The 27,525-nt window shown below is 43.5% G+C and overlaps 1 protein-coding gene across 2 annotated transcripts; it reads left to right on the forward strand.

Annotated features, from left to right (window-relative positions):
- Mapk1ip1l (mitogen-activated protein kinase 1 interacting protein 1-like) lies at positions 1-26,428 on the forward strand. 2 transcript variants are annotated; one of them, NM_001401662.2, is made up of 4 exons: positions 1-134; positions 10,135-10,156; positions 11,686-12,375; positions 14,695-26,428. In NM_001401662.2, exons 2-4 carry the CDS (start codon positions 10,139-10,141, stop codon positions 15,016-15,018), a joined length of 1,032 nt encoding a protein of 343 aa, NP_001388591.1. In that variant the 5' UTR covers positions 1-134; positions 10,135-10,138; the 3' UTR covers positions 15,019-26,428. The 2 variants fall into 2 exon arrangements, with proteins under 2 accessions (NP_001388591.1, NP_001101843.1); NM_001108373.2 differs by having other exon boundaries at positions 21,555-26,428.
- Positions 26,429-27,525: the final 1,097 nt, after the last annotated feature.

Raw genomic sequence — 27,525 nt, forward strand, 5'->3', positions numbered from 1 at the left:
GCTTCCTTTTCCGGTGCCGGGAGGAGCCGTGTCGGTGCCGCCTCGGTCCATCAGGCCTCCTGCGGTTCTCCATTGCCCGTCTCTCTGGATTCACCGTCGCCACTGTGCCGCGCCTAGGACTCGGATCCTGCCGGGTGAGTCCGCTCGGGCGCTTGCGGTGGGGCGCGAGGCTTGGGGGGAGATGATGCGAAGACGCGGGGTCCCCGGGGGCCTGGAGGCTCTAGAGCTTTCGATGGGGAGGATCCACCGGGGACCAGGCGACCTAGAGGTCTAATGTCGCTCCTGTCGGGTTCCGGGGCGCCCACATCATGCCAGACTTGGGGGGTAGGGCGGGAGCGGGCGACCCTCCCCCACATCCCGCCGGCGTGACCGGCCTGGGGCTGGTTCGCTCCGGTTGATCCCGGATTCCCTTTGTTCCCTTAACCCTAAAGGGCAGCTTGTTTGGCACCCCTTCCACCAATATCCTAGTCACTAATTTCTAATAAAAAACGGCAGTGGAGGGGAGACCCTTACGGGGAGGTCTGGCGCCTGATAATTCTGTGTGACAGGATTCTTGCTGTTCGTAATTACCCATTCGTTAAATGACTACCCGGGACAGAAGATGCCATGGGCTGAGTGACGTTTTCCTTTTGAAGGATCTGGGCTCAGCTAGAACGCTTGAACCATTTTTTTTTTTCCCTCCCTGCCTTGAAAACCGAAAGTAATGTCTTCACTAATCCTGAAGTTGAAGTATCAAAACCAGGCCCCACCGTAGATATGTTACAGCCTACTTCACAGAAATACACACGTGTTGGGCCCCTCCATCCCCCATGTGTTAAAGGCCTGTTCTGAAGCCAAACCCTCATTACCGAGTCGCCTTCAGAAGTCTTTGTTAGTGGGTCTCCTTGGGTGGGGAGGAGGGCAGTTTTCTCATTCGTGGAGTATAGGAGCCATTCTCTAAAACAATTTGCTTCAAAAACTTTTTAATGCAGTTGCAGAAGTTAGAATGTTCCTTTTTTGATTACAGAAGGAATCGGTGCCCAGCTTCTTTCTCCTAACTGAGAGGTTGAGCCTTTGGGGCCAGTAAGCTTAGGAATTCAGCAGTGTTCAGATTCTGTGATTGTTAGTATAGAGGGGCAGTAACAGCCATAGACTCGGGGACTGTTAATCAGTTATTAGTATTTGTACAGGGTGGGCCTGGAGTTAGGTGATAAAGCGCCAGCCTGGCTTGCTACAAGGTCCTAAATTCCCAAAACTTTAGGGGATGAAAAAATGCAAATATCGTAAATATTCAGACTACAGCTGGGGGTGAGTGGAAAACGAAATGGATAAATAATGTCTGGTCAGCTTTTGCCACCAAATAAATACTTAGGAGATTGTATATTTTTTAAAGTTTTCTGCTTTGAAAATAGACAAAGGTTTGGGGCCATGTTGTATCGGTTTTAAAAGCTAATCTTTGTTGAGTTTTTTGCTCAGTGTCAGGCAGTGACTTAAAAGATTTATTTATAGATTTCTATAAGGCTCAGCAAATCTGTGGAAAAATACCCATTTACTCTTACGTATAAGACTCAGAGACCTGGATTTGACGGTAGGCCAGACAGGCAGTCTACTCTGGTAGTCTTTTTGTTCTATGTGTATGAGTGAGAAAGAGGAGCTGGAGAGAGATGGCTCAGGTTGAAAGCCATCGCTGTCCTTGCAGAGGACTGGAGTTCTGTCCCAGCATTCACATGAGGCAGCTCACAGCTTCCTAACTCCAGGGAATTCAGCGCCTCTAGCCTTCTTGGGAACCTGCATGGAGGTGAGCAAACCCATGTATACCTTTTTAAAATGTTAAAAATCACAAGAGGAGAGAATTGGGTATTTGTTGCTCATTCCGTCTTCCAGTTTTAGTTGGGTCAGATGCAGCCCTGTGTGGTTCCACGAATCACCGCCTACTCTAACTTTATGAAGAAACTGAAGTTGACTCGGTCAAGTGAGCTAAAGTATTAGGACTCTTGTCCAAAGCCCTCTGCTAAAACTTCTTACTGCTTTCTGGTATTCCAGCCAACCCGAACTGCTTCTGCTTTTCCACAGACTGTTCTCTCTGGTTTTATACAAACTGATCTTACCCTGGAGCCTGTCTTTAACCTTCTACTCTTACTTTTATTCCAATCTACAGAGACACCACTTCTCAAGAATGCCCATGCCATGCCACCAATTACTCTAAAGCCCAGCAGGATTGGAACTTGTGTTCCAGTGAGTCGGAATAAATTATAAGAGCTTCTACTGTGAACTTTAGGTGTTCAAAAACATTCCAAACTTTTTTAGGTACCCAGTTATAAAATGGAATATAATCTGGTAAATTACCCAGTACTAAATGCTAACAATTCTAATCAGAATCTGCTTTCAATATAATATATGCTAATGTAGTACTCAAAATTAACCTTTAAGCCCCACCCATCCAAGGACCCAGTAACTTCCTGGAATGCTAAGAGTAGTTCTTGGGAAATAATAAAGCCTTGTGGGAAAGAATGGTGCCAGTGAGTTTTGTCCATAAAAACCCCTACAACATGTGTCTCCAGGCCACTGAGCTGGAAGTTCTAGGAAGTGTTCCTGACCAAAGCCCATCGCTTGGTCAGTATTTAATACCTAATAAAGCTTCCTTCAAATTTGGCCCAAAATAGTGTGATTGGTTTTTCGCTGGTGAATCTCAGAATTAACACTATCACACTCACCCATACAAAAATCACAAAAGTCCTGATTTTCCTTAGTTTCTCTGAATTGCTTGCCAATTATCATCAATAACCCAATGGATTTTTAGCTTTCTTAAACTTTGAGGATGATTTCCTTAAAGACCATGAAGTCTACTGACATGCTGTGTTTTTCTCTTCTTGGGACTTGCAAAGGGAATTTACACGTGTTTTCTATTTTTACTCTAAAGTAATAAGTGTTTTTCACTCTGAAAGCAATGAAACCTTGTCTAAAAGGGGAAGGAAGCTAGAGAAGCAGGGAGAGCAACTCCCAATATATCCGTGTGTGCCTTACTTTCATGCATACAATCTGACAGTTAAATAGTAATGCGAGGGTTTTTAACTAAAAGCTGGTAATTGCGTAACATACAGGGTAGCCTCAAGTTCTCAGTCCTGCCTCAGTACCAAGGCATCCAGAATGTTATAGATGTACACTGTCTCACCCAACCTTGAAAGGACTCTTGGCCGAGAGTTACATCCACCTTGTCATAGTGTGGTTGGGCGTTTTATATGGCTTTTGAGAAAATCTAGGTTTTGTAACATTCTGCTTCCTAGCTCAAGCCTTATTATGATAAGAATCAACATCAGTATTGTTTACTGCTGTCGAGCGTGGGACCTGGGAAAATGGAGCCAGTAAATGAGCTGGACTAAAGTCTATGCATGAGTAAAGTGTCCAATCATAAGGGCAACTCTGTACTCACCAAGAACATTTCCCCATAGAGGCATAGAAACAATAACAGTAGCCAGTTGTAATGAGTAATCTGAAGTAAACTCACTCTTACCTCATGTATCTGGGAGGGGCCCAAAAACTCATTCCAAGAACAGTTCTGTGTTTTTGAAGAAACTGGGTGCACGTGTTGGTTTCTTAGGATTTTTCTCATAAGAACTCAGAAATCTCAAATGATTCCATTCTTACACCATGGTCAGACATCATCCTTCCCTTTTTTTTTAGCACAAGATGTCCAGAGTGGTTTTGTTTTTGAGATGTTGTAGAGAAATCTAATTACCATTTGATGCATGAATATCCTATCAGTCAACATGATTACTATAGTAGCCTTAGAACAATGAAGCATTGTTAGTAATACTCCACCACTCAGATCAGGGATCCAAACCATGTCCAGCACTATTGGTTACATTAAATTGATTAGAAGAATCTAGAGGGGTTGGGGATTTAGCTCAGCGGTAGAGCGCTTGCCTAGCAAGCGCAAGGCCCTGGGTTCGGTCCCCAGCTCCGAAAAAAAGAAAAGAAAAAAAAAAAGAAGAAGAAGAAGAAGAGGGGTTGGGGATTTAGCTCAGCGGTAGAGCGCTTGCCTAGCAAGCGCAAGGCCCTGGGTTCGGTCCCCAGCTCCGAAAAAAAGAAAAGAAAAAAAAAAGAAGAAGAAGAAGAGGGGTTGGGGATTTAGCTCAGTGGTAGAGCGCTTGCCTAGGAAGCACAAGGCCCTGGGTTCGATCCCCAGCTCCGGAAAAAAAAAAAAAGAAGAAGAAGAAGAAGAAGAAGAAGAAGAAGAAGAAGAAGAAGAAGAAGAAGAAGAAGAAGAAGAAGAAGAAGAAGAAGAAGAAGAAGAAGAGTAATTTAGAGAATAGCTTGAAAAGAAGTTTATAATTAGTAGTTCTAGTATCTTGTAAACCGTCAGCCCATACCTGCCTTTAGTAGACATAGGAATGCTATGCTCTGCTGTGCAAATAGGAAGTGATTTAAATCCCAAGGAAAGATTAAATGCAGTCCCTTCAGATGAATGAGTCTCTTATGGCCCGAAGGTCCAAGTACAGACATGGACTCATTAGTAAATAACTTCTCCCTTGTGTATGGGGCCACGTTATGAGCAGGTGGGCAGACTTAGGATGGTGTGGTCAGTATCTCTGCCCTTTAGTTGGACTTTGCTCTCTTTCTAGTGACTTACATCGTCTCCTTGCTCTCACCATTGACCTTAGTGGTCAGGGCTGGAGGAACCGGAGAAGAATCTTTAGTGTTTCAGTGTGTCCATATGCAATGACAGATGCATACCTTTCCCAGTTTTCTTCTGGAAAAGTAAAAATGGGGCGTATTAGTGCATCAGCTGGCTTATCTCCTTCTATAGCAATACCAGTGAGGTGAGTTAGAACATGTGTGCGTGTGTTTAACAAAGAACGCGTGCAGGATGTCAGTCAGAGGTTGTCGTTCTTCTAGTAATGGAAGCACAACAATGTGAAGACAGAATTAAAGCAGTTTCTATTGATGGAGATAAGCCTACAACATAAGCAGGGTCTGGAACAATATGGGTTCATGAGTTCACCATAATAGATGATTAGATCAAAACAGCCACTCCCACATGCTGGGCTGAGTTATTAATAGATAAGTATCTGCCTGTGAAATGTGAGAAGGTTGGTCAAGTTTTTAAATCACAGATTCAGTTTGAATGAGAAAATCCCATGGCTTACCAGCTTCATGATGATTTTATCTCCTTCCATAGTAATCACTAAATGAAATTGGAGAATCCATAGAGTTCTGTAAAAACCGATAGTTATGGGTAACATAATACAGCAAGGATCAAACTCATATAATTGTTGATATCAGGTCATCCCCCAACTTACTAATTGAGTAAGAAGGGTGAGATAAGCAGTTAGCATTTTATGGCCCTTGTGGTATAAATGAATCCATTCCAAAGGTTTATCCTCTGTGCTATGTAACACCTGTAGGAAACCATGTAGTAAGGAGAATGAGTGAGTTTAAAGGCAATGAAGAATCTACAGGATTTTTTTTTTAAATACTTTAAAATAAGTCAGGATTCGAATAGCTAAAGCTCTTTTGCTGCCTTTAGAGAGAGTATTGAGGACTATACAGTACCATCGCTCCCTTTTTAAATAGATGGGTAAGTGCATATAAACATTTTTATTTTGTTGAAATTGCATTAGAAATACCAATGAGAGGTGTTGGGGACTTAGCACAGTGGTAGAGCGCTTGCCTAGCAAGCACAAGGCCCTGGGTTCGGTCCCCAGCTCCGAAAAAAAAAAAAGAAAGAAAGAAATACCAATGAGGCTGGGTAGGAGTTGGCAGATGAATCCTGTCTCCTTGCATGTTAAGCTTGCCTAGATTGTAGACTTTCCATAGATTCTCCTAAGTCCATATAAGATTAAATTGATCATCGAATTCCTCCCCCTCTGCTCCAGGGTCATTGTCAGACAATGGAGGACACATAGCTCACAGAGACTCCAGTAAGGAAGCTGGGGGAGTCGTCACCAGCATAGCTATCGGTGACACTGTTTTTACTTTAGATGGTGCCTAAATAGAACAAGTGTCATTTTTTTTGCCTCTTTTACCAAAAGTTTTAAGGTTTGGTCATCTAGTTTGTTCAAGGAACTAACCATCTCTTCCTTGTGACTGATACCCTCTTATCTTCCTTAAACACTTGGATAACAGTCTGAATTAATGGCCACATGGCCCAAAATTGAACAAGTCGCATTTCTGGGTACCCTTGTCACTGCTCAAGAGGCAGTGGGGGGGAGGGGGGCTGGAGAGATGGCTCAGTGGTTAAGAACACTGCTCTTCCAGAGGTCCTGAGTTCAATTCCCAGCAACCACATGGTGACTCACAACCTTCTATAATCAGATCTGGTGCCCTCTTCTGGCCTGCAGGGATACATGCAGGCAGAAAGCTGTATGATGTATACATAATAAATAAATGTTTAAAAAAAATTTAAAAAGGCAGTGGGTCCTAGAAGAATGGGGTTGGTAAATGAGGTGGACCACAGCCAGACATGATCAGAGCCCAGGAATCCTGAGGAAGATGGGGAGGAGGGATTGTAGGAGCTAGAGGGGTCAAAAACACCAAAAGGACATGGCCCACAGAATCAGCTAACCAGGGCTCACAGAGGCTCAGAGACTGAACAATCAGGAGCCTGCATGGGTCTGAACTGGTCCTCTGCATGTGTGCCATTGCTGTGTGGAAGCAGGGGTTGGCTGACACTTTGGCCTGCTTTGGGGACCCTTTTCCTCCATTGGATTGGCTGTTCCAGCCTTGATAAGAGAGTGTGTGCGTAGTCTTACTGTAACTTGCTATACCATGTAAATCCTCGGGAGGGAGGCCTGCTCTCTTCTGAAAGGAGAGGGAGGAGTGGATGCCGGGAGCGGGGGGTGGGGGAGGTGGGGGGGGGGACTGGTCCGAATGTAATAGGTGAGAAAAGGAGTGAATGAGTGAGATAAGCCAAGTCTCACACAGTAGTCCACCTATGTCACCACCTCAGGCAGTTTATACTCCGAGAGTTAAGGCATTCTTCTTGGAGCATATTCCCACACAATTTAAACAAAAACTTGGGCGCGTTTTGGTTTTGGTTTTTTTTTTCTCCAAATCGCAAATTAAAAACAATAGTGCTTAAACATCAGAAACCTTTTCAGGAGCGTTGATCACAAGATCCACATACTACCATCACTGTTTAACCTTTTGTTACTTGAGTCCTCGCTGATGCAAAAGAGAAAGATCTGTTGGTATTGGGAAAATACGATAAAGCCATTGCTTGGAAACTATAGAGTCAACTGGAAAAACTTTCTCAGGGAAGAAAGTAATCCAGTTATGTCATAGCTTTCAAAAGTTATATTCTGCTCAGATGTGAGTAACCAGTCGGAGAATATGGCTCAAGGAGCTATTACATCCACACGGAAAGGAGTTCGAAACCTCTGTGAAAAGAAAGGTACACCAAGGTGGTTGTGGTGGCACGTTGGGCCCCTGGTACTCTACTCAGAGTGCTAGGACAGGACTGCTTGAGCCCAAGTTCAGGCCCAGCCTGGGGACAGTGACACCCTATCTAAAAAGGAAAGCACATATCAGAGTATGCCTTGTTCTGGGTGAGATCTGATGTTTTGTTCTTACTTACCAAAACAAAACACTGGAAAAAGTAACCATGAAATTCAGGAATAACTGAAGAAACTACAAGGTAGCTCGCACAACTGTGTTTAAAATGCAAAGGGATCCTAGTTAAATGTGAGTGCTTCCTGCAGATGGGCAGGGGAGAGCCCTCCATGGCTGTGAGATAATTGCATCTACTGCCTGGTCAGCTGGGGTCAGGCTGTGCCTGCGTTTGAATCTCTGCTCTGCTTAAACAAGTCCACCTCAGTGTCTGCACCTGTGAGCTGGGGTGGTAATAACGTTCGCATCGCAGAGAATGTCCCTGTTTGCAGTGAACGTTCCGTGAACGCTACTGTCAGTGACGGCAGGAAGCAGCATGTTCCATTGAGAAGGACTGGATTATTAATTACTACTTAGAAGAATTAAGAAATGGTAAATATGTTAAAACACAAGCATACTCTTGAAGTGGTGATCTTTTTATTATTAATAATTTATTTATTTCATGTATATGAGTACACTGTGGCTGTCTTCTCACCAGAAGAGGGCATCAGATCCCATTACAGATGGTTGGGAGCCACCATGTGGTTGCTGGGAATTGAACTCAGGACCTCTGGGAGAGCAGTCGGTGCTCTTAACCACTGAGCCATCTCTCTAGCCCTGGTTATCTTTGTTAAGCACAAAATTGAGATCACAAATAGGAACAGATTAATAAGCTACAAAACATTAAAAATTTTAATACCAAAAGAAATAGCATTTAATAGAGTTAAAAGGACCTTTGCAGAAAGTTCTTGTCTCAGAACAACTCCATGTGACAAAATGGTGTAGATGGAGTGACGTATTACTACTAATTATTAAATGATCAAGGAGGAATGATCTCCCATGGTACCTGCTGTCTTACAAAGTCAGTGACCAATAAAAGCAAACGAAAACATGACAGCAGGGGTCAGGTGACCGAAGAGGAGTGGACGTTTTCTAGGAAGGTAGAAGTGTATCTTGTTAGAGTGACCAGACCTTAAGGTGAACACTTAATCTTTGTACTTTATCCAGTGTTGATTACTGGATGGGGCACCACATATCCAGGCATTGTAGTGGGAGGATCAGAAATTCTACATAGCAAGTTCAAGGATAGTCTGGTCTATACAGGATGATTGGGGCACTGGCCTAGCACAGACAAGCCCTGGATGCCATCTCTGGTCCTGTGGTTATAGGTAAAGTGATGCAAGTGCTCCATCATCCAGTGACGCAGAATATTCACGGAAGTGGATGTAATCAAGGCCTGAGTTCAGTCATGATTTAAAGCAGTTTGTCAAGTTGTAGTGATATCCAGAGGGAACAGGAGATTTTGGTCACAGCGTAAGTTTGCATAAGTTGTGCCAGGTTAGGCAAGCTTACATGTTTGGCTGTGATCCCCTCCTGGTGATTTTCCTGGTTCTGCATAATTAGATTTGAGAGAAGTGTCTATTTGCTGTGCCAATGTTTGAAAGAATCTGTGCTACACAGAAGTCAGAGTAACAAGTCCATCACACAGATGAGCAGGTCAGAGTTAGGATGTATGTGTGTATACATACATGCATACATACATACACACACACAGTACCGTCACACAGATGAGCAGATCAGAGTTAGGATGTATGTGTGTATACATACATACATATACACAGTACCGTCACACAGATGAACAGGTCAGAGTTAGGATGTATGTGTGTATACATACATACATATACACAGTACCGTCACACAGACGAGCAGGTTAGAGTTAGGATGTATGTGTGTATACATACATACATACACACACACACACACACACAGTACCGTCACACAGATGAGCAGGTCAGAGTTAGGATGTATGTGTATATATACATACATACATCATACATACATACATACATACATACATATACACACTCTCATATGGAACAATTTTATAAAGAGGACATGAATTTGAAAAAGCAAGCGGGGGTATTTGGGAGGAAGGAGGGGGAAAAGGGAAATGATCGAATTATAATCTCAAAAATAAGATTTTTTTTTAAAAGCCGAGCAAGCCACTGAACAGCATTTGATCATGGCCTCTACTTCCGTTTATAACACTGGTTCCTGCTTGATTTCCCTCAGTAATGGACTATGGCCTGGAGGTTGTAAAACAAATACACCCTACCCCGTAGTCCCTCCCCACCAAAAAGGAAGGGAGGGAGGGAGGGAGGGATCGATCAGTACGTTGTGGGTCTGGCCGAGCTGATGCATACTTGACCACGTGGAAGGTTGAAGGGGTTTCTACAAAGGATTTAGCCCCTGCAGGATCACTTGAAGTCAGGAATTTGAGATTATCCTGGGCAGTGGTAGCCCATGGTAGATAATATACAATCATGAGAAGAATGAAATTGGTATGGTGATCGTATTTTTTGTAGAAATTTTTTCCTATTAAAAGGAAACAATTCTAGCGGTCAGGAGGCAGACGCAGGGGGAATCTCAGTGCATTCTAAGAGAGTTTCAGGACAGCTAGGGCTACACAGAGACACTCCATGTAAGTAAAATGTAAAATAAAACCCTTCTAAAACGTATAAGAAAGTATAAACACTAATTTTGACTTTTTTTTTTTTTTTTTTTTAGGAAAATGTCAGATGAATTTTCGGTAAGTTGAACCTTGCTAAGTGTTTGTTTGTTTGTAATGGAAAGCCTAGTTCTGGCGAGAAAAGTGGAGCATGCTTGTAATGTTGTCAGCCCTATAGAGGTTGGGGTAGGAAGAGTGTGAGTTCCAGGCAAGCCTGAGCTATACAGTGAGACCCGACCCGCTCTCCTTATGAATAGAGAAAAAACTTTTAAAGCATAGTTTTTACTGTAAACCATCCCCATCCTTTTTTTTTTTTTTTTTCTTAAAAGGATACATGCTTGGACTTCTTAGGTGTATGACTTTGAGAATTATTTTTATGTATGTGTGTTAGTGTGCAGGTGACCTTAGAGGGAGACCATGTGTTGGATCCCATAAAGCTAGAATTACAAGTGGGACCATCCCGCCAGCCACTAGACATGACCTTGACAAGTGATTTGCCTATGTCTCTGCACACACACACACGGGGGGGAGGGGGATCATTGGTTGTAAAGTATCTAGGCATGGTTATAGTCTTTAATGAAATTTTTTGTTATTTTTCTCTTTGTCTGGCAGTAATATTAGAATCCTAATACCCAGGGATCACAAGCCTCTATTCATCTGAGAACCTCCTCTTAAAGACCTTGAGATGTTACCTTGCACATTTATTGAGAGTTATCAGCCAGACATAGTGGCATGGTACATGCCTATAATCTCAGCACTTGAGAGGTAGAGGCAGCAGGATTACAAATTTACGGCTGGGGCTAGAGAGATGTCTCAGTGGTTAAGAGTACTTGGTGCTCTTCCAGGAATCTGAGTTTGGGCCCCGCTATACTTCAGGGGGCTCATAATCACCTGTAATTCCAGTTCCAGGAGACCTAAACCGCCTTAGCCTCTGCCAGCACCAGGCATGCATGTGCTGCGTTTAAATGCATGGAGGCACATGGTTTTAGCCTGCTTTCTGGTGCTGTGATGCATGGCCAACAGCAACGTAGGAGAGAAAGGGTCGGCTTCATCCCACAGGTTGTAGTCCATCATGACGCCGAGCCAGGGCAGAACTCAGGGCAAGGTCTGGAGTCCGGGACTAGAACATCAGCCTTGGAGGAACCCTGGCTTCTTCTCGGAGGCACATTTAGCTTCCTTTGTTAAGGAATCTCCCAGAACTACCTTTCCAGGCATGATGCCTCCCACAGTGGACATTAATCACAAAAATACCCAGGGTTTGCCTGCAGGCCACCAGTCTAGTAGAAGCATTTTCTTAATTGAAGTTCACTCTTCCCAGATGATTCCAACTTACATCAAGTTGGCAAAACAAACCAACCACCATGCACAGAATAAATACAAATAAGTTGTTTTTAAAGTTCAGGGTCAGCCTGGGCTACAATGAAACCTTCTCAAAAAGAATGTGTTTTAATGTGTGAGGTAACATCTCAAGGTCTTTAAGAGGAGGTCCTCAGATGAGTAGAGGCTTGCGATCCCTAGGTATTGTGCATGGTTTGTATGGGATTATCATCGTGTTTGGTTTGACTCACCGCTGGGGAAGAGAGCTGACGCTCACCCATTTTGTGTTACAGTTGGCAGATGCGCTACCTGAACAGTCCTCTGCCAAAACGCCTGCTGTGACCAACACAAAAGCTGGCCATTCTCCTCAGGGCTGGCCAGGCTCCAGCCCTTGGAGTAATCCAAGCGCCCCCCCTGCAATGCCGTCTGGACTCCCACCGAGTAGTGCAGCACCCTCTACTGTGCCTTTTGGACCAGTACCAACAGGAATGTATCCCTCCATGCCTCCAGCCGGACCACCCCCAGGACCCTTTCCTCCTTCTGGACCATCATGTCCCCCACCTGGTGTTCCTTATCCAGCCCCTGCTGTGCCAGGCCCTGGCCCCACAGGGCCATACGCTACACCAAATATGCCCCTTCCAGAGCTACCTAGGCCATACGGTGCGCCCACAGATCCAGCTGCAGCTGGTACTTTAGGTCCATGGGGATCCATCTCTTCTGGACCTTGGGCACCAGGAATTGCGGGGCAGCATCCTAATATGCCGTATCGATCTCCAGGGCCATACCCCACTGTTCCTCCTCCAGTGTCGGGAGCACCGCCTGTTCCGTGGGGCACTGTGCCACCGGGAGCCTGGGGACCACCAGCACCATATCCTGGCCCCGCAGGATCATACCCCACGCCAGGACCCCACCCTACTCTGAATAATCCTTACCAAGTGCCTTCAGGACCTGCTGGTGCTCCGCCAATGCCTGGTGGCCCCCACGTAAGTGTTGCTTGTTATTACCTGTGCAGTCAGAGTCATGCTGGCTCAACCAAAGGTCATTGGGAATAGAGACCTTCTAATACAGTACTTAAAAGGGTGTGATCTATAAACTGAGTAAATGTGAGACGTTCAGGTGAGGTGTGGCATTTCAAAGGGCAGAAGATAGAAAAGGAAGAGCCTAAGGACACCGCACTGTGCTCCTCGCACCCTTAGGTGACTAAAGTGCGCGTGCCATGGGCTGTTCTACAAATCCTTTGTCCTTTTACTGCATCATGCTGATGTGCCTGCCGCTTAAGAACAAGCTTGTCTGAGTTGTGGAGAGGACATGGGGACACATTGCCCATCTCACACAGGTCTCCCTGGGACTTTAGAGCCGGCCACTATTCTAAAGCAGTCTGTTACTCCCATCATCAGGTAGCTAAGCAGATGTCCACACTGAGTAATTAAATAACCCATCTGTCTCAGCAGTAAAGAGAAACATTCCTAATGAGGTGTCCTCCGAGATTTTATTAGTATAGCTTCTTGATAGATGCATGTTCTTTCCTCAAAAAAAAAAAAATGTTTGCAAAGTGTGTCACAATAAGTAACATAATAAGTTTATTTTAAGCCACCACCAAGAGTCAGTAACTACACATACTGATTATATGTCAGAAGTATGGAGGTCTTTGTGCTCACAGATAACACAAAGGGGAACCAGGAATGTTAAACACACAGGGTTGTCTCCTCTAAGGAGGAGATGTATAACCTGTTTCCTCCCAGAAGACTGGGAGTAGATGTGGTTAATAACTGGTGACCTTTGTGCTGTCTGTGTGGCCAAGACCACCCTGAGCCCTCCCCAGACACTTACGGTGAACTTGTCAATCTATAGAATGCATCTTTATGGAAAATGGGTGTACTTAACAGAGTTTCAATGTAGTTATGTCCTTAGCTTTATTGTGCACATGGGATTGAGTTATTTATTTTTAGGAAAATTTCACCAAGTTGTGCTGTGCTTAAATGTGCCTAAAATAAACTATTCAGCATCAGACTCCCAAAGTTTGAACCAGAACTGACTACTAAGCCATACTGCCTCCTCCCTTCCTACCTCTGTATATTACTAAATAATGCGGGTGCTAAACTGGTAGCATTATATCTTCAAATTAATGGCTTACTTCTTTATCAGTTATTTATACTTTCTTCATCGCCTCCTGGAATTATATATCAACAAAATAATGGCATAGGAATCTGTGCATGGCATTTTCTATAATGATCTATATTTCCTTACTTATAAGAAATAGACTTATGACAGGAAAGACATATCTTAAACAACTTACTGGTAAAGGCCTACAGAAATCATAGTGCCGCTAAATAAGATTGGCAGACAACGTTAGCACCTTGCTCATTATCTTAAAGACTCTCTTCTAAGATTTGAGCAGTCTGAACTCACCATAATCAGTCAGCTTGTATTCGGTGTTTCTCAGCCATTGACTGTTTTAACTGTTTCTGCGTATCGTGCTCAAATTGTTCTAGAAACTGCAAGACTTACCCAAGCCTGCTACGGTTAACAGTTATTTATCTCCCTTCAGATGTCTTAGGATAACAAACTCAATATTTTTTAAAACTTGTATTCATGTTCATTCTAATTTGCCAGATCTGTTAACATCCCCTAATGCTCAAGCCAATGTGCTGGCCACCTCCTCGTCCATAATACTTTCTTTTCAGGTCATTCAAAGATCGCATGAACTTCATCAAAAGAAAAATCTTAGTAGGGACAATTTTCTGCCTCGTGAGCAAGCTTAGCAGAGCATTGGAAGCTACCTTGTTCTATCACACACTTCCATCCACTAAAGGAGTCTAATCTTTGTCAAACAGACACCACTCATACCTCAGAATATTCTGGTACTTTTTCTAACATAATTGTTGCTTCTGCTCACAGGGGAGAAACCTTGGATGCTGTTACTCATTTATCATACGTTTCCCTCTAGGACTCCCAGTACAACTAAAAACTGATCATAGTCCTGCTTATTCCAGCAAATATGTTAAAGAACTTTGCAATTTATGCAATATCAGTCATTTACAGGAATCCCTTACAATCCACAGGGTCAACACCATCAAATATTTAAATGGCAATAGGGTAGAGACAGCCAGCTACATAGCCACGCTACCTTTACATTTTTCATTTTAAAGGATAATGCTTCCTTCTATTGTGGCCCCAAAGCATTTCGTCCTGAAGGTGATACAGCCTAAAGTGTATGTTAAACAAAAGATCTAGAAAGTAGTCAGTGGAAAGGGCTGATGTTCACCTAACATCAGGGCGAGGTTATGCTTGTGTCTTTCTAGAAAGTGAATGAAGTCCCAGGTGGCTCCCTTTCTGATGATTCTGACCAGAAGAGCTCCCCAGAGTCCACTGGACAGGTGAAGAGCTCCCCAGAGTCCACGGGACAGGTGAAGCTTCTGAAGGCAGATGACAAACCCGTCAGGAAAAGACACCCCAAGAGGAAGAGGAAGCCACTAACTTGGGGAGACATCAAGAATTTGACTTATCAAGCCGAGACCTTGGGGAAACAACAAGGATACAATACTAATGACCCAAAAATGATGCTGTTGTGTTTGATAACTATATTACATGTTAATTCTCAGCATGACCGTTCAGATCCCAATTGACTGCTTGGGGGATAGTGTAATGTCGGTCTGCCATGCTAGGGTTGTTTTTTTCAATCCTTTGGGACCAGTTGTCTGGACAAAAGATGGCATGCAAATATTTAATTGCACATTTTGGTGGGACTAATCTAATTGATCAGCCCATTCACAATAATAACAGGTTTGAGCATAACTAAGTACTCTTTTAAAGGCTCTGATAATGGGAATTAGAGTTACGTGAAGATTAAAACAGGAATTACTGATGTTGATGTCGCTTACTCAAGTTGATACTATTGTACCTAAGTGACACCGCCTGTTACCAGGGGTTTAGAAAATAACCTCTGGCTTCCTGTGCCACATGGCAGTCACCAAGAGCAGTCTTCTATCAGAAGAGACACCAGTGGTCTATTCCTAAATGCTTTGTTTTTCTTAAGACTTAACTTATTATGTATACAGTGTTTTGCCTGCATGTATGCCTAAAGGCCAGAAAAGAGCGCCAGATGGTTGTGAGCCACCATGTGGTTGCTGGGAATTGGACTCAGGACCTCTGGAAGAGCAGCCACTGCCCTTAACCACTGAGTCATCTCCAGCTCCTATTCCTGGACTCTTAAAAGGAAATTTATATGGCACAGGAGTTACTCAAACGAATTATTTACAAATGACAGGACAGAGTGCCCATATTCGAAGGGATTCCTCTGATAGTCCAGTCAGTGGTGTTTTGTTTCTTTTTTTTTGATTTGGTTTTTCACATTGTTTATGCTTTAAATGTACTTTATCCCTCCTTGTTGCAATTTCACCCCTAATCATACTCTTACCTCTGGTAAACAACCGCCTTTGGGGTGGACCTTTTCTCCCCTCATTTAAGAAAGTGCTGCTTGTACTTCCCTTCCTTCAGGTCATTAAGACTTGTGTGGGTTGGGCCACGTTGCATCTATTTTGCAATCGAGAGCAGAGCCTCCCTGAAAACTGTGATGCTTCTTTACACCGATTGCGGGCTGCAGTGCGAGCAGCCACTGTGGCTTTTTTTATTGCCAGTTCCAGAAATGATTACTGTAATACAAAGACGTTTCGAAGATGGCCTGTATGATTAGTAAAACTGCTAATATACAACAAACATATTAGCAGAAATCCGTCAAGATACAGGGGAATTGAGAACCACAGTTTAACAAAATTGAGCTGCTGTAGATTATCTGTTGCTCAGACGTAATCTTAGCTGTCAGCACTGTTCTGGTATGTGGTACTTTAATGTGTCAGGCTTTTCTCATACTGTCAGTTGTCAATGCTTTGCATAAAGAGAAAATCTTGCAGGTACCTTTGAGTGGCTGTCAGTCATAGTTCAGATGTCTCTCCTCTTACTTTGATCCTCTGTAAGCTGTTCTTACAATCTGTTATGCTTGCCTGTATTAGACTAGCTGTGCGGATGGACAAAGCTTTTGACCTCTGCCACAATTTTCTCCTTAAAAAAATAAAAAGACGGGGAGCTGTGGCAGCGCCAGGGGAACCAGGAATGTTAAACACACAGGGTTGTCTCCTTTAACCTGTTTCCTCCCAGAAGACAGGGAGTAGATGTGGTTAATAACCTGGTGTTAATAACCTGTCTGTGTGGCCAAGACCACACTGAGCCCTCCCCAGACACTTACGGTGAACTTGTGAATCTATAGAATGCATCTTTATGGAAAATGTCATGTGTTTTTCCAGTGTTATGTAGTCCTGTCTTAAGCGCCATTGTGCACATGGACTGAGTTATTGCCAGGGAATTTTTCACCAAGTTGTGCTGTGCTTAGATTTGCCCAAACTACTTAGGGTGGGGCTCTGCAGCCAGCTACTGCGTCATGTTGAACGAGCTGCCTTGCCTCCTGCACATCGCCACTTGTCACCTCTGCCTGGGGCAAACAAGCCATGTGTGCTGGATGAGGCACTCACAGAAAAATCCATGTTTTCTATAGAGGCCTGTGAGTCCCAGCAGCTGAAGTAAACTTATCCTATGGGCTATACCTGGGACGGGCATGAAAGCAGTCTAAGAACACTTCTGTGTTTTTGAAGAAACTGATGTCACGAGACTTGGTTTCTTGGAGTTTTCTCATAAGCACTCAGAAGTCTCACATGATTCCATTCTTAGACCATGTTCTGATATCTTCCCCATTTTGATTTTTTTAAACCCAAGATGTCCAGAGTAGTTTTGTTTTGAGATGTTGTTGATAAATCTAATTATCATTTGATGCACAGGTATCCTATAAGTGAACAAATGATCAATACAGTAAGGTTAGAAAGCATTGTGTGTAATATTCTGCCACTAAGATCAGGGATCCAAACCATGTCCAGCTCTGTCAACATGTGTCCCTGGGTAGGGTCACAGTAATCGGGACACAGAGGATGCAGAGTAACCGTGACCCACTGCTTACTTGATTGAATTCTCTAGCATCTTTTATAGGCAAGCAGAATGAAAATTTCCCACAGCTTCTAATTCAACAGCTTCTGTTTCTCTAGCAATAGTTTATCTGGATTCGAGGTGCCTCAGACCCCCCAGACCTTTCAGGGCAAGAAATCTATCAGCCGGGCAACTCTTAGAGTTGCTTAGTTTAATTAAAGCAAAAGATTTTTCTCATGAGAAGATGATCATGAAGGCTGCTTCCTCAGGCCCGCAGCTTACTTGACAGAACATCAGGATTCTCTGCTGAGAAAGTTTGCTTTCTCAGTGTCCCAGTGTTCTGGATTCATAGGTATCCTTAAGTCGCCTTGCACCTAACAGCCTGGGAGTAGTCATCTCATGCTATTTCTCTACAATTTCCTCCTTTTTTTATTTTTTAATTTAGCTTCTAAAAGTGTTTGCCATAAGGTCCGAGTTTTTACAGTGTGCTTATGAAAGCAGCACTTGTGAATAGCCAGTCCAGCAGTGCCAACTACACAGTGCTGATAAGGAGAACGCCACTGTCTGCTCCGGCCACGAGCCACACTCTACTGCAGTACTAGGATCCATGCCAGACAGTTTGTCGGCTAATATCTGAGCAGTACCAGATACACCGTCAGATGGAAATTGATTTTTGAATGCATCCAGCACTTGGTATTATAATTGTTCAACATCCTTTGTAGTAGTAGAATTCCATTCCAGTCACAATTTAACTGCCGCTGTTGTTACACCTTCAAATATTTTTTACCTAACCAAGATACGGATAAATACTTCTGGTTAAATTTGCAAAACATTTTCTAATTCTGCCGCGCTAAGTCCTGCAAAAAGAATATCATACATATAACGAGAAATACAGAAATGAGGATAACGCTGTCTAATAGGATGCAAAGATTATCTACATAGACCTGTCATACAGTAGGGGATCATTGTTCCTTGTAGGAGTGCTACCCACTGATATCTTCAGTGTGGCCCCCATTATTTACATAGGGTATTGGGAAAGCAAAACACTTTCTCTCATGATGAACAGGAATGATTTAAAAAAAAAAAAAAAAGATCTTTCAGATCAATTACAGTTCAGGCCAAGAAGAAGGTAACAGATGACTGAGGAATCCCGGTTGCCATGGGATACATAGAATTAACTCCCCTTACATCTGTTAACAACCTCCCTTCCCAGACTTCTTAATCACAAAACTAGGGGACTCCATGGAGATGGAGATGGATGGCTCCATGTGCCCTTTCTGAAGTTGCTCCTCAACCAAAGATTGTGCGGTGTCTCTGCCCTGTTGAAGGCCACTGTTCAGTCCACAGGGGGACTCATTTTTCCCATAGGATTTTTGTAGGCTCCATCCATAGAGTATATGGTTAAGTGAGCACCCCACTGCTCTAAGACATCTCTCACAAAAGTACTGACAGGAACTGGTAAGAAGGAAGGTTTTAAAGCAGCAGTTTTCCTGTCTTCAGTTATACAGACGTGAGCTAAACACCTTGGTTAATAGAGGTTACAGGTTAATAGACGTTAATGAGAACCAATACCTTTTTTTTTTTTTTTTTTTTTTTGGTTCTTTTTTTTCGGAGCTGGGGACCGAACCCTGGGCCTTGCGCTTCCTAGGTAAGCGCTCTACCACTGAGCTAAATCCCCAGCCCCGAGAACCAATACCTTTTATTTCACAAGGTAATTGTTGTACAGGCCAGCTTCAAGGGCCAGTCTTTTTCTGTAATTAGTAATATCAGACCCTATATCTCTCAGACCAATAAAAGCTTTATTATTAGTAGAAATCTTTATTCGTGGCTGTTTCCCTTTATTCATAGTCTGAAAGACATTTGCCTGGTGAATTGCACCAAATATCCAGTGGTTATATAAAGTAATAACAATAATTGAGATTTCAGTCTCCTCAATTTGATAACCAACTGATGCAGATCTCATAATTTAGAGTCTTAGTGGCATTGGTGTGTAGTAAATGTTCTCCAGGTTTTCTGGACACGTGATTGTTGAGGACCATATAATAATACACAGCCAGGATCAAATCCATACAGTGGTTGACATCAAGTCCTCTCCTGATTCACTAATTGAGTAAGAAGGGTAAGATAAGCAGTTAGCATTTTAAGGCCCTTGTGGTAAATGACTCCATTCCAAAGGCTTATCCTCTTGTATATAATACCCAGAGCAAACAATTCAGTGGGGAAAATAAGTTTAAAAGGCAGTGAAGGTTCCACATTATACACAAATGTTTCTTTCAGTCTGGAATCAGATTTCTGTCTTTCTTCTTTTGCCTCTGAATATGTGAGCACTGTCCAGTGCCATCTCTCCTTGTGGGACTTTAAATAAATTGTTTAGTGCGTAATTAGGTATTCCTGAGGTAGGCATGGCTGATTATTATTTCATAATGGTTTTTGAAAGTCATTGTTTTAACTTGTCTTGTCTAATGAGCGCTTCTGTGGTATAACAGTTCTGATAACGTACTGCGCAGTGTCTGGTCTGTGCACCTTTCCAGTGCAGTAGCGAGCCCTTTGTACGTAGCATATGAGTTCTGTCATAGGGTTGCAGCTCTTCCTCTTTGGAGGTGGCTAGCAGCATAAGCCTGAGGGAAAGCCTGCCTCAGGAGCTGAGACCTGTGCAGAATTGACACAGCAGAGGATTTTGTCATGATTTGAGAGAATACATTCATTGATTAAAAATGAGAGAATTCGGGTTGGGGATTTAGCTCAGTGGTAGAGCGCTTGCCTAGCAAGCGTCAAGGCCCTGGGTTCGGTCCCCAGCTCCGAAAAAAAGAAAAAATGAGAGAATTCCAGGGAGAAAAGGAATTCCGTGTGCCCATTTTCCACCTGTTCTCGAGTGACTGGTGAAGAGTCTGGCTTTGTGTTGAAGAGTGTAGGTTTCAAAAGCAGCCGATTTGCTCCGTGTTTGCAGATTCTTACATTTCCACAACACTTCAGAAAGCCGATGGCATTTCCTGTCTGAGGTGTGACTCCTTGTTGATCTCTGGCTTTCTCAAAGGCCAGCTGTTTACTAAAACTTGAACTTGCTCCCCTCTGATTTCTCAGGAGCATCTTTCAGCCCTTTGCAGTCAGCGTAGGGCTCCGAGCCAGGGACCTTGTCTGAGTCTTACAAGACGAGAGCAGGGTCAGGTCCCAGGTCAGCCCTTACCAAGCATCCGGAAGGGATTCTGCAGGTACATTCTGATGCTCTGCTGGTCCCCATCTACTACTCCCTCTTAGCATTCCACACGAGACGTTCCCGGGGTCGCCTCTCAAGTCCTGTCGGCGAACTTTCATGGGCTTCATCTATGAGCCACATTTGCCATTGGAAGAAATTGGGCAGGACTTAGAACCATTTTGCCAATTAAATGAAAAATCATATGGCAACTCGGCGTATTACTCCAACCAAAAGGATACCAGTAACAGTACAGAGTGGTAGGTCCATAGGAAGTGCGAGCCTTTTTAAACCTTTAATTATGTCCTTCCCCTAAAGGTTCCTTCTTCCGGAAACCAGGAGTGCTTGCGAACAATCTAATAGTTGGATCTGAGTACGTGTGCTCCTTTCGTTAAGAGAATGGCGCACAAACTGCATCAGACAAAGCCTCTGCTGGTTTCTGCCCCATTATTCTTAGACAACTGTGAGCATCCCTGCCTTCGGATTCCTGTTCTGAGTGCCACATCCCACTGCTTAGAGACAGTGGCTCCTAGGAGAATGGAATTATAGATGAGGTGGCCTACAGTCTCACACAATAGCAGTTTTAATCAGACCCTCAGACAATTTATACTCTGGGGTTTAAGAGATTTATATGAGTATATGTATGTACAGTCACCAGGGCAAGCCGCGTGATGGAGCAAGCCGAATGAAGCAAAAGTGTTTTCCGTAGAGACATAAAGAAGTAACAGTAGCCAGTTGTAGTGGATAATCAGAAGTAAACTCACTTGAGTCTGCTACATCTGGAAGGGGCACAAAAACAGAATCTTAAGAACCATTCCCTGTGTTTTGAAGAAACAGGTCACAAGACTCCTGTCTTAATTCTTGGAGTTTTCTTTCAGGTCCTCAGAAATCTCACGTGACTCCAGTTTACGCCGTGTTCCAGCAGTTCTGCTGCTGGTTCTGGTGTTCAGAGACCCCAGCAGTTATAGACGTTGATTTCTTTCCCCTTCTTTTCTGTTGCAGTCTTACCATTAAGGTGACAGTGGATGAAGAAATGGCGTGTTGCCTTTTGAAGTATATGTATATGCACACGAAAGCATATATAATGGCTGGTTTCGCTGTTGGTTGAGGGCATTTGTGAAAGAACTTTTGCACCTCAGCTCCTGCTTCATGTATTTGGATATGTAGACCATCACGTGGGTACAATCAGATAATATGTGGAAGTGAATCATTTCAAGTGTGGTTAATGTGATTATGTGTATTGAATAACATTTGATATTTGTTTAAAGCATAGCTATGCCCTCAAAATATAAAATAACATGGATTATTGTTAGAATCTACAACTTGACAAAAGTCAAATACTTTTTCTAATCACCCCACAACCACCACACCCCATATAACTAAGAGTCATTTGAAATGTGAGCTCCTCCTACTACACAAAATATTGCTGGTCTTCTGCCGTGTGGGTTAAAACGTAGATTTATCAAAGATACCTTCTTCTTCTTTTTTTTTTCCCAGAGCTGGGGAACCCAGGGCCTTGTACATGCTAGGCAAGTGCTCTACCACTGAGCTAAATCCCCAACCCCCAAAGATACCTTCTTAATTAAGCCTTAAAACTTGGTTTAAGTGCATTTGGTGCCAACATTTTTTTTTTCTAGAGCTCTGTCAGAGCAAGAAACCTATCCTAGGAGCTCCATGCAGTTGGGTTTTTTTTTTTTTTTTTCTTTTCTTTTTTTTTTTTTTTTTGGAGCTGGGGACCGAACCCAGGGCCTTGAGCTCGCTAGGCAAGCGCTCTACCGCTGAGCTAAATTCCCCAACCCCCTCCATGCAGTTTTGAAGGAAACATTTTATCGTTTTTGGCAGAAGTAGGTATAATGGTTAAATTAAACTTACTAATACAGGGTGTCGCTAAAGTATAAGAAGAGGCCCAAGCTATGTGGGTAGAGGAGCTCCTCTCACCCAGGAGGAATGGTCCTTTGGGCACGCTTGAGTTCTTCCATTGCTTTCTCTGTTGGATGCTGTCCTGTTAGGCTTTGCTGAAGTAGCGACTTTTGGACTCCCACAAAGATTGCTGATTCTCCCCTGGGAGCTTCTTGGACATGGAACCCGCCTGCCAACCTGAGCATCTGAGCCCTGGAACGTGAACACTGCCCTGCTACCAGCAAGACTGTCCGCCTCTCCACCAATCCGTGGCCAAGGTCGTCAGCCGGTGTGGGGGTCTTGCTCTTTGTGGGTCACTGGTATTCTTGTTAGGGAACTTAACCCACCCTGTGTGGTGTGCTCCGGACGGAGTTTTAAACTCTGGTTTCTTAGGACTTCACAACTGCATAATTGGGGGTTACTGGGTTTATTGTTATTTAATGTGAGAGTGGAAATCAAAGAGAGTAGGTTTTCTTGTTTTGTTTTGTTTTCAGAACATTTCTCTTGTTGCCTTAAGGGTAGGGTTTTTTGGGTTCAAGATAGAATCAGGAAAAGTTAAAATAAAATGAATAAAAGGTAGCCAAATGAAATAATCCCTGGAAAGGGTTTTCTGGGTTTGTTTTAACCTAAGACTAACACTGCTTTTAGAGCACACAGTGCGAGTGAGGCCATGACTGGTCCTCTGAAAAGAGACATTGTCAATAAGTGTTTGGTCTTAAAGGAGCCCAAATTATACAGAATTTGTCGACATGGCCTCACAGTAATTCTTAAATAAGTACAATAAAGATAATTGAAATGTGTACAAGGCTAGTTTTTGTGAAGTTGAAGTCTTTGGTTTTGCAATGCTCTGTTCTTTACAAAGCTTCCCCCTGCCTTGGTTTGTCTCCGTGTCAGTAGAGGTGAACAGTCTGTTTTCTCATGACTCACCTCACGTGTGGCCTCTTCACCTAGACAGCTTTTGAAGCTATAGGTTGGAGACAGCCCCACTTTGTTTCTGGTAAGATATTGCCTCATTTTCCGTGGTTTCCTATACTTAAACAACAGGTGCCATGTATGCCTCGCCCTGAGCGACTTAGAGTTAGCTTTCTCAAGTGCCAGGATTGTACAGTCTGGAAGTTCGGTAGGCCTTTCAATCCTTCCACCATTTAGAGGAGCATACGCCTGACTAAACCAGCTGCATCAGTGCAGTGGACGCTCTGAGCTCTGCCAACTACGACAGCAGTGGACACTGGCAGTTGGGACAGAGTCTATGCTTCTAGTGCGGACCCCATCTGAGGACTGAGCATGTGCATGTCTGGGGTGGAGCTCTGCTCCCTCTGCTCAAGGAGCTCCCGGGTGAGGCGCCATTACCAGCCATCAAGCTCTCAGTGAGGATAGCAGACCTGTCTTGGGCATGTTTTAAAATGTGGCAGTTTGTTTTGTATTTTGAAATAGGGTCTCGCCACATAACTGGCTAACCTTAAGCTTTTTATATAGCTGAAGAACTCACAAAAAACTTTGTCTCCCAAGTGCTGAGATTAAAGGCACGTGACTGGTTTAGTAAGCTGGTTGTGTGTGCATGTGTGTAAATGAGTATCTTTCAAGAGCCAAGTGTGGTGGTGGCGTATGCATTTGATCCCAGCACTTGGAGGGATCAGATCTCCCAAGTTCAAGGACAGCCTGATCTACAGAGAATTACAGGACAACCAGGGTTATGAAGGGAAATCAAGTCTCAAAAATAACAATAAAAACAAACATTGTTTCAAGATTATAGTGTTCATCAGTACAACTATTCAAGTGTACAAAGTAAAAGGCCCAGCTGCCACTGGTTGACAGACACTGACGTCATGAAGTAGACACTACTTTTTATATGTGCTCTATAAAAAGTTTTGTAATACTTTTTTTTGAAATTATGATTTTTTTTCATTTACTGAATAATGTCAAATTTGATATATTTTACAGTCTATGCATTTTAAGTTAAGCTGCCTGAAGTGTGGTCTGAGACATATGTTTATACCATAAGCAATGGAAGATCTAGGTTTTGTCACCTGCTGCTGTATTTGGAAACAAAGACAAATGTTGCTTGAAGAAGTAATTATAATTAGAAGTAGGCTATTGTTGTGATAATTGATATTTTTAAGGTAAACTTGTTTGCTTTTGTGTGTAATACCTGAAAGCTTTTTTAAGAAATGTATTTTCGTGATTTCACAGTTTCTTTGTGTATTTTATTACCTGGGCCCAATTCTAGGCTTCCCTAAACAAGTTCAGAGCTCTCTTAGCTTCCTGTTTGTAGTAATAAAGGAAACAAGGGTCTGCAATGCCTGTTTGTATGTGACCTGCATTCTCTAAGGAGCTTTACCAGGCAAAAAACCTCTTAGCACAGGATGCCAGTACCTGTGGTTAGGACTGTCCCCAAGGCAAGGCCACCCGGGTTCTAACTAAAGTAGGGGAACCATGCCTCTCTGCCCCTGTGTCCATCACCCCCACTTTCTCTTCAGCAGTAACTCCTTTTGCTTTGACTGTCACATGTACGGTAGAGTTGGTCACACTAAGTACGCCCAATGTACTTGGTCCTGTCCTTGGGAGTTAGACAACCTCAAAAGAATGGGCCAAGAGGGACATTTTGGAAGAGATTACAGCCTTGACCTTTTAAAATAAACTTGGGGTGTTTATGATACTCTGTGCACCTAAAAGTGCCCACCTAAACTAAAGCTAAGAAGAAGGGAACTGAAATGTAAGCCAATCCTGGGGGCGGCCCAGTTGGTCGATTGGCTTTCTCGTTGTGAAATGGCATCTTCTAACACACTAGGTTTCCTGACCCAGCAAATCTTTTTACTACCATAAGACTGAAACCTAACATGACCACATTTATTCAGAAAGGACAGACACACACGCACGAACACACACACACATGAAGAACTATGTGAGCCATCCTGTAAAGTTTATTTCTGTGGTATCTACCTGTGTTCTTTCTGTATATATTTATTTTTATGTGTAATTTCGCATATGTCTGAATATATGCCTTTGGAAGCCAGAGGAGAGCATCGGATCCCTGGACCTGAAGTTAGCGATGCTGTTCAGCCGCCTGATGTGGATGCGGGGGAATCAAATTTAGGTTCTCTGGAAGAGCAGCAAGTGCTCTCAGGCATTAAGCCATCTCCCCCGCCCTTGTATGTTTTCTTAATTGAACAAATTAAGCAATTCCTCCTGATACCATTGTGTGGTGCTCTGGAGTTCAGAGATGGAGTAGAAAGGGTTTCTTGGCACTGCCACTAGAAGAGACCTACTTCACCAACTTCACCTACTTACCCATAAGTTGTTTAGAGTGGGGTGAAGATTTCCCACTTTAGGTTATGGAAACTAGTATTGTACGTCATTACTACACTGACTCCTGGTTGAAGTTGGCCATAGTGCGATCGAGTCTTGGATGTCCAGGCCACTAGCCCTACTCAAGTCTTGGCTTTTCATAAGCCAAGAGGAAGCTACGAGGTTGGGAAGATGCTCAATGGGTAAAGCACTTATCAGACAAGAATGAGGATGTAAATTTCAATCCTCCAGGCCTCTGTAAAGGCCGGTGTCTGTAATCTCTTCGAACCTGCTGGGATGCAGAAGGATTCCTGGGCACCCGGGGACAAGGTAACCTGGGGACAAGGTAACCGGGGCTCACAGCATCAAGGAAGGGAAGGTAGAGATACCTGAGGTTGTCCTCAAGCATCCACATGCGTATCGTGACACACATACACACACGAATGTTTCACACATGAATGCATGTGCACAAAAATAAGGCATTGAAACCAAGTTCTTGGGCTGGAGAGATGGCTCAGCAGTTAAGAGCACTGACTGCTCTTCCAGAGGTCCCGAGTTCAAATCCCAGCGACCATGTGGTGGGTCACAGCCATCCGTAATTGGATCCAATGCCCTCTTCTGGTGTGTCCAAAGGCAGCTACAGTGTACTTATATACAGTAAATAAATCTCAAAAAATATTAAAAAAAAACAAGTTCGTACTGTGTGTATTGCCTAGTAAGCCGTCTCTTATCTGAGTTACTTGTTACATAGTTAGAAATAGTAAGGAACAGCTGGTCTTCCTTAAAGGTAGTTGTGGGGGTACTGGAGGTAACTCAGCAGTCCTGAGTCCTGGCTTGTTTGCCAGCACCTGAGTAGCAGCCCACCATCTGTAACTCCAGTCTCAGGGGTTCTGATGCTCGTCTTCTGACGTCTGGGCACCAGGCACGAACATACAGGTAAAACATTGTACAGTCATTAGAAGAAAGGTTAGCAGCTCTTTAGAGGTAAGAAACCAAGTTTTGTGGGGTTTTTTTTGTGTTTTTGTTTGTTTGTTTGTTTCTTTCTTTCTTTTTTTCAGAGCTGGGGGCCGAACCCGGGGCCTTGCACTTGCTGGGCAAGCGCTCTACCACTGAGCTAAATCCCCAACCCCAAGAAACCAAGTTTAAAAGAAGTTATATAAGCCAAAAGGTGGTGACCCACACCTTTAATCCCAGCACTTGGGAGGCAGAGGCAGACAGATTTCTTGAGTTTGAGGTCTACAGATGGAGTTCCAGGGCTACACAGAAACTGCCTCAAAAAACAAAAGTAAAAGCCCTAGGCCATCTCTCCTGTTAGTGAGATTGCCTGTCCACTGGGTTGTGCTACACTCGGTCACCTGCTACACTTTCCTATGGTTCCTTCATGGCTAGTCTGGCTAGACCTTTACCATGAGTCATTGTGTTATGGCTTGGTCCTCTTAGTACACCCTGAATAGGTGTCGTAGCTCTGGGGATGCTTTTCAAGGAAATGACTTTTGAGAGGCCTTCCATCACCCGACTTCTTGGGCTGCATTTCCTGTGAGCTCTGCCTGCTACTCATACCCTTTCTGGTCGTCCCAACACCTTCAAGGAGAAATAGCTACTCTGAAGTTTGCAGTAAGGCTGATTAGTACTAGGTTTCTTACAGACCCTGTTGTAGGCCTGGGGTCAAAGTTCTGGGCATGAGTCCACAAAGTCGTGCCATAGTAGGGTGCTGTTTTCCAAAGAAGGGTTTCTCTGTTCTGTGCCACCAAGCACTGAGCTTCCTCCAGAATGCCATCTAGAACTGAGT

This window comes from Rattus norvegicus, chromosome 15 (assembly GCF_021556685.1).
Source record: "Rattus norvegicus strain SHRSP/BbbUtx chromosome 15, alternate assembly SHRSP_T2T, whole genome shotgun sequence".
Lineage (NCBI taxonomy): Eukaryota > Metazoa > Chordata > Mammalia > Rodentia > Muridae > Rattus > Rattus norvegicus.